This window comes from Limulus polyphemus, unplaced genomic scaffold (assembly GCF_000517525.1).
Source record: "Limulus polyphemus unplaced genomic scaffold, Limulus_polyphemus-2.1.2 Scaffold2012, whole genome shotgun sequence".
Taxonomy (NCBI): domain Eukaryota; kingdom Metazoa; phylum Arthropoda; class Merostomata; order Xiphosura; family Limulidae; genus Limulus; species Limulus polyphemus.
Genome location: NW_013667622.1, coordinates 39,730 through 48,263, shown reverse-complemented (window position 1 = coordinate 48,263; position 8,534 = coordinate 39,730). Strand labels below are relative to the sequence as shown.

Below are 8,534 nucleotides of genomic sequence, written 5' to 3'. Positions count from 1 at the left end.
AAAAGACGCCACTGAAGACATGTCACCTGGAAAGGACCACTGTCAAAGAAGAAACTCTACTCGGTTTTGAGAAGGGAAACAGTGAAGCCCTTGATGAAGTTACTACCACTGATGTGACTATTACCGATAATAGGACATTTCTTGATGGAGCAGATGAACCCCATGTGAAGCAGAAGCCAACGAGATGGAGACAAGTACGGAAGAAGACACGTCCCGTAAAATTAAGAGACTTTGTTGAATTTTAATTTTGTGTTTGTAAATTCTGTCTCTTTAATTAAGTTATTGTTAATTTTCTATTGGTTTAATGTAAATGGCTATTGTTCGGGACGAACAATACTAGGGAAGGGGCAGTGTTACGACAGCGGAAGTCACGTGACGCTGGTAACACATAATGAGTTCTAGAAAGATCGGGGAACATCACGAATAATCCAGTATTTGCTAGGTGCCCTCTATTCTTGTATATAAGTGCGCCAGACAATGAATCGGGGATAGAATCGCAGACATACAGATATAGAGACGGACAATGAGTCAAGCGCGGTAAAGTGCGTGAATCGTTCGTTGTGAATTATAGCGTGTGTTTAAGTTAAACTGATTGTAGAAATTAAGTTTATTGCAAAGTTGTATTGAGAAAGAATAAACTTGTTTTATTTAAGAAAGGACTTGTATTGCTGAAGTTTTTCGGAATTAGAATTACCAATTAGAAAACAGCCACATCTTCACCGTGAGTATTTACCAATTACAAAACAGCCACATTCTTACCGTAAGTGTTTACCAATTAGAAAACAGCCACATTCTTACCGTATGTATTTACCAATTAGAACACAGCATGATTTTTACCGTATTTACCAATTAGAAAACAGCCACATTCGTACCTAGCTGACGTTTTTTGAACAGGGTTAAAAATAATCACAAACTTGCATTAATCCTCGCCCCTGGCTAGGATTCCATGCTAATGTGACCATTTCATTGAACTTACACTTTCTTTGCCATACATCTCCATCATTTCTTCCCGATGATGAGGATAATATCCAAGTGGATGAGCAATACAAAAGTTTTTGCAAGTGGACCTGAATACCATAAGTGAATATAGATGTATATTATTTACGGTCCATATTCTTGCTTTGTCTTGAGAGTAAACAGAGAATGTCTATCGATACTCATGCACAAATATTTTACATGTTTGGTTATTATTCTCTTTTTTTAGCTACATTGTGTAAAATTAACAGTTAGTTCCAGCGCCTTCAAATGCTGAAAAACGAAAGTACCATTCTACAGTGGCGAATTGTGTTCTTTGTGTTTAACGTCAATGTGAATTCATGATTGGTAGAACAAGTGTGATCCCATTTTATAAAGTATGCGTAACTATTCTCTTTTGAAATAACATAGGATTCAATACGTGGACGTCCGTACTAGATCATCAAAAATTATTGAATTAATTTTTATTATTGTAAGGAATTTTCAAAGCTTAGAAAAAGCCACATTTCCTTCATTTTTACTACGTTTATCTTATATATCCCATTGTTCTATGCGGTCATATCTTTGTTCCAGTGATACGTGCATGACTTAGTTTTTTTCATTACAGATTGTAGTTACATAATAAATTAAAGTTCCAAATTATAAACTAGTAAGTTCGCAGATGTATGCTGGTAAAACGCATGTAAGCTTACCAAACATTTTGCTTATGAAATTTAAGAGATTTAACCCTTTGCATTTCCCCTCTCTCTCTTCCTATATATATACATCAGTAGGCACTCAGGTTTACCTTTTGTAACCTAAAAATACATTGAACCCTTTAATTTCATCTGATATGAAACTATCGTGAAACCTGTGGTAGCAATTAGTAAGTTACCCATTGTTTTAGTACGAGATCCTATTTATAGATTGTAATTATTAGCTTTAATAAAGCCCAAAGAAAACATAACGTGCTGAATGAACATCGATTTAGACTGAATTAATGAACTGGTAATAAACAATTTTAGCGATTCAAAAGCTTTTGTATGTTTTCATAGTGTGTGTCTATTTCTGCTTAAAATTCAGTGCACACTGAGAACTATACTCTTAAAATAGTAAAATTATAACGTGTGACAACAATGGAACATTTTGTTAAGAGCTTTTTAAAATAACAAATGATCTGAAAAACAAGTGAGTAACATTAGTTATGACAAAATGCTTATATACGTAACAATGTAGGGTAAATACTATACGTTCTCACAAAGTGCCTATATATATGTAACAATGTAGGGTAAATAACTATACGTAACAGTGTAGGGTAAATATTATATGTAACAGTATAGGGTAATTACTATATGTAACAATGTAGGGTAGGTACTATATGTAACATTGTAGGGTAAATACTATACGTTCTCACAAAGTGCCAATATATACGTAACAATGTAGGGTAAATACTATACGTAACAGTGTAGGGTAAATATTATATGTAACAGTATAGGGTAATTACTATATGTAACAATGTAGGGTAGGTACTATATGTAACATTGTAGGGTAAATACTATACGTTCTCACAAAGTGCCTATATATATGTAACAATGTAGGGTAAAGACTATACGTAACAGTGTAGGGTAAATATTATATGTAACAGTATAGGGTAATTACTATATGTAACATATGCTACATCTGCGAACTTACTAGTTTATAATTTGGAACTTTAATTTATTATGTAACTACAATCTGTAATGAAAAAAACTAAGTCATGCACGTATCACTGGAACAAAGATATGACCGCATAGAACAATGGGATATATAAGATAAACGTAGTAAAAATGAAGGAAATGTGGCTTTTTCTAAGCTTTGAAAATTCCTTACAATAATAAAAATTAATTCAATAATTTTTGATGTAGAGTAGGTACTATACGTAACATTGTAGGGTAAATACTATACGTTCTCACAAAATGCCAATATATACGTAACAATGTAGGGTAGATACTATATGTAACAATGTAGGGTAGATACTATACGTAACATTGTAGGGTAAATACTATACGTAACAGTGTAGGGTAAATATTATATGTAACAGCATAGGGTAAATATTATATGTAACAGCATAGGGTAATTACTATATGTAACAATGTAGGGTAGATACTATACGTAACATTGTAGGGTAAATACTATACGTAACATTGTAGGGTAAATACTATACGTTCTCACAAAATGCCTATATATATGTAACAATGTAGGGTAGATACTATACGTAACAGTGTAGGGTAAATACTATACGTTCTCACAAAGTGCCTATATATATTTAACAATGTAGGGTAGATACTATACGTAACAATGTAGGGTAGATACCATACGTAACATTGTAGGGTAAATACTATACGTTCTCACAAAATGCCTATATATATGTAACAATGTAGGGTAGATACTATACGTAACAGTGTAGGGTAAATACTATACGTTCTCACAAAATGCCTATATATAAATGTAACAATGTAGGGTAATTACTATATGTAACAATGTAGGGTAGATACTATACGTAACATTGTAGGGTAAATACTATACGTTCTCACAAAGTGCCTATATATATTTAACAATGTAGGGTAGATACTATACGTAACAGTGTAGGGTAATTACTATACGTAACAGTGTAGGGTAAATACTTATAATAGCAAAAATTAAGAGAGCCACAGTCTGTAAAACAAAATATATAATTCTCGAAGTTACATCTTGGTTACAAAAATATTCCATCAGCTTATATTAGTAACAAGCATGGAATGCCATGAGATATGCAGAATAATGTATTATTTTCATTCGTGCATAACATCAACATTTGTGCTACTTTTGAAGCAGCGTGTCCAAATCAAAGACTACATACGCTCGTGCTAGTTCCTAATACTTCAAATCATTCATTTCTCTTATAAATTCAAAAATAATCGAAATGTTTTTAGTCTAAACTATTGTGGACTGAAGGTTTTCCGTATTTTTCAATTTTGATTGTTATCCTGCTGTCCTCTACTTCATTGTTTTCTTCTTCCTCTTCCATTGTTGGCAAACGTTTCCGTTCATCATCATTTAAAGCATCCTTCACCGTACCTCTCGTTTTCGAACTATCAAGAAAATAATATAGATTCAGTTTCAATGTGTGACTATGAATATATACTGAACGATATCGAAAGTTCTAGTATACTTAGTACATCGAATGAAGGATATAAACACGTGCTCTTGAAAACATAGCAGAATGAAAGATGCGAGAAACAATGTGTTGTCATGGTGAAAGTTTTTTATCATTCACGTGAAGCTTTATATGTCGAGTATACATCTTCTTTAGTATTTAAAGATGTTTTAGGTACATTTAACACTGTAAATAAAAGTATTAAATTATTTAATGGGTTAATATTTTGTTTTTATAATAAAAATATTTTACTTTCTGGAATTAAAAATGCGCGATCCGTTTGCCATACACCATCTTTAACGATTATAATTAATAATTTCAATATTCAGACTATCCAGTTTTTTATAATTATACACATACAATTTCAAACTAAAGAGATTTAGAAGTATGGTTGGTTAGTTAGTTTTAAAATTTTCTCCAAAGCTGCACAAAATGCAATTTACACACAGCTATTCTAATTTTAAACTAATAGCCTACAAATAAAGTTGCTAGTTAACAACACTTATTACCAAATCTTTGTTTTAAACTGATAGACTACAGATAAAGTAGCTAGTTAACAACACTTATTACCAAATCTTTGTTTTAAACTGATAGACTACAGATAAAGTAGCTAGTTAACAACACTTATTACCAAATCTTGGTTTTAAACTGATAGACTATAGATAAAGTAGCTAGTTAACAACACTTATTACCAAATCTGTTTTAAACTGATAGACTACAGATAAAGTAGCTAGTTAACAATACTTATTACCAACTCTTGGTTTTAAACTGATAGACTACAGATAAAGTAGCTAGTTAACAACACTTATTACCAAATCTTTGTTTTAAACTGATAGACTACAGAAAAAGTAGCTAGTTAACAAAACTTATTACCAAATCTGTGTTTTAAACTGATAGACTACAGATAAAGTAGCTAGTTAACAACACTTATTACCAAATCTGTGTTTTAAACTGATAGACTACAGATAAAGTAGCTAGTTAACAACACCTATTACCAACTCTTGGTTTTAAACTGATAGACTACAGATAAGGCAGCTAGTTAACAACACTTATTACCAAATCTGTGTTTTAAACTGATAGACTACAGATAAAGTAGCTAGTTAACAATACTTATTATCAACTCTTGGTTTTAAACTGATAGACTACAGATAAGGCAGCTAGTTAACAACACTTATTACCAAATCTTTGTTTTAAACTAATAGACTACAGATAAAGTAGCTAGTTAACAACACTTATTACCAAATCTTTGTTTTAAACTGATAGACTACAGATAAGGCAGCTAGTTAACAATACTTATTACCAAATCTTTGTTTTAAACTGATAGACTACAGATAAGGCAGCTAGTTAACAACACTTATTACCAAATCTTTGTTTTAAACTGATAGAATACAGATAAGGCAGCTAGTTAACAACACTCATTACCAACTCTTGGTTTTAAACTGATAGACTACAGATAAGGCAGCTAGTTAACAACACTTATTACCAAATCTTTGTTTTAAACTGATAGACTACAAATAAAGTAGTTAGTTAACAACACTTATTACCAAATCTTGGTTTTAAACTGATAGACTACAGATAAAGTAGCTAGTTAACAACACTTATTACCAAATCTTTGTTTTAAACTGATAGACTACAGATAAAGTAGCTAGTTAACAATACTTATTACCAAATCTTTGTTTTAAACTGATAGACTACAGATAAAGTAGCTAGTTAACAATACTTATTACCAAATCTTTGTTTTAAACTGATAGACTATACATAAGGCAGCTAGTTAACAATACTTATTACCAACTCTTGGTTTTAAACTGATAGACTACAGATAAGGCAGCTAGTTAACAACACTTATTACTAACTCTTGGTTTTAAACTGATAGACTACAGATAAGGCAGCTAGTTAACAACACTTATTACTAACTCTTGGTTTTAAACTGATAGACTACAGATAAGGCAGCTAGTTAACAACAGTCGTTACTTATTATTTGATAGGATATTTAATCACTATTAGGTCTAGATAAATTTTATTTCTTTTTTTTCTCAAAACGTATAAAAACGGCAGATATAGCATGTGTATTGAGATGTAGTATGTCTTTTCAGATATATTGTGTTTTGAAATGTAGTATGTGTATTCAGATACAGTATGTGTTTTCAAAGAACAGCTCAATGAAGAAAACAAGTGTTGCTATGCAACATAATTGAATGCGGAGTGTTACAGTACACAAATACTTTCAACTACAAAATAATACCTTGTACTTTCCAGTGGCTCCATACAAGTTGTCCTACTTTCTTTTTTCTGCTGAATGCTCTGCCAAAGCCCCGTCTTCGGTAACTGTTCAGAAATCTTGATGGTTGGTTTATCAGGATTGCACAATTCAGTGTCTTCTTTAAATTTGACCAGAGGGACTTTTAAAATACTTCCGTTGGCAAGAGGAATAGCAAAATTATTACAAGACTCCTTACCCATCACCGCCTTCTAGAAAAACAAGCGAAAAACAGATGAAATATTATATGCTGAAAAACAAAGATACCTGAAAAATTCGTATACTGATAGTCTCAAAAAGATTTTTGAAAAGAAAATTTCAGAAAATATTATAAACGTTGCATGTCACGACATTACTACAATTGGTTCTAAGTTATTTAAAAATTGATAACTTTAAATGACGAGATTAAAAAGTTAGCACACAGGATTACAAACAAAAGTTGTAATGGTTTTCAAATGAGACCCAAACCTTGAGCCTTTTCGAATAGTTCAGTATTCTTCTTCATGATAATAAAGGGTTATGTTTGATGAGTGTCATGAAATATATGGGCACGGATGTAGATATCACGTAAACCGGATGTTACATATGAGTTAGACTTGAGAACTAGCCAATCATAACCTAGAATTGTTGGTGTCAGGTTTAGTTTGTGCCAAAGAGGTGTGTACAGGTACATAAAAGACTTAAGTGTGATAATAGTTATAACAAATGATAACCGATGTTTATAAAGGTAAAATAAAAATAACGGCAAAAGGTGGTGGGAAATAGAGAAAATGATAATGTAACGCAATATATAGGAAATAACAATATACAGAAATTAAAACATGAATAATACTAATAATGTAAAGTAAGTTTAATAACGAATTTAGTTTTGAAAATCTTTTCAGAAACATGAGAAGGTCAACAATCCCGGGAACGAGATTGATGCTATTTAGCGTTACAGTATTTAATAATGCTATCCAGTAAGCTTCTTTAATTTCCCTGTTTCTGTTACATGTAAAATTTGTCATTATACCCGTCAGTTTAATGTCTTGTTAAAGTGTTTTGCGACCGGAAGTTCTTTTATTGTTGATTTGTGGTTATTAAAACGTTCCTGTATAGTTGTTTTGGTTTGACCTACATTTGGAAGTTGCATATATTTTTCATGATATAAAAGACTTTTTTGTTTAGATATTGTTGATTAATTTGTTTTTGGGAGTAAATATTTTATTAGAGTTTAGTTTTTGTTATAATGAAAATTAAAAACATACGATTGTAAGAAGTTGTGTTTATAAGTCAATGATGTTGAGATTATCGAATGTCGTGTGCAATACAATTGACGTCGAGAATATAGTAGGCAGCCAGACGATTAAGTGATAAAGATATAAATAGCGTGAGACGAGCGGAAACAGCAAACAGATAATAGAAAAAATTAGTAAAGTTACAGGGCAAGAAAAAGTTCGGTAGAAGTGATACGCCTAACGATTGACATAGACATAACACTTAATATGTTAAATTCGATGACGAGGAACCCACTTTGAGACTAATAATGGTTGGAGATGGCTTGAATGGGTAATGAAGAAAATCTTTAATATAAGTGTCACGCATCTGTGTTCGTTTGTTAATTTTCGGTATAATTTCTTTCTGAAGAAACTTTAGCGATACAAGTCCTTTCTTAAATAAAACTGGTTTATTCTTTCTAAATACAACTTTGCACTACACTTAATTTCCACAGTTGCGCTATAACAGACGCAATAATTCACAACGAACGTCTCAGGTGCTCGACTCAACTGTCAATTACGCATTGATGCCGTCAGTTCTTGGCGGTCTTATATACAAGAAGCGTACATCTCGTTTCTTCGTGAATCTTCTAGAATATCATGACGTGTTACCAGGGTCACGTTGATTACCGCTGTCGTAACACAAGTTTAACATAACAGCAAATGTACAACGTTTCGACAATGTTTTGTCATCATCAGGTAATCTGTCGAAACATTGTACATTTGCTGTTATGTTAAACTTATATTAAAGTTATTACCCATATTACCCATTCAAGTCATGTCCAACCATTATTTAATATGCTAGAGTAAAACTAACATTCACGAGACGTGTCTAAAACTCCTTGTATAACACAATATCATTATAATAATAAAAAGTTCAGTACATTTAGTC

At 31.8% G+C, this 8,534-nt stretch overlaps 1 protein-coding gene across 1 annotated transcript in view; it reads right to left on the bottom strand.

Annotated features, from left to right (window-relative positions):
* Positions 1–3,647: 3,647 nt before the first annotated feature.
* LOC111087325 (electroneutral sodium bicarbonate exchanger 1-like) overlaps positions 3,648–8,534 on the bottom strand; it is a gene marked incomplete at its 5' end in the record, with an annotated part of 43,406 nt that continues 38,519 nt past the window's right edge. The window contains 2 exons of the mRNA XM_022393587.1: positions 3,648–4,064; positions 6,372–6,598. Of these exons, the coding sequence (XP_022249295.1) occupies positions 3,902–4,064; positions 6,372–6,598 (390 nt within the window). The remainder of the gene's footprint in view (positions 4,065–6,371; positions 6,599–8,534) is intronic.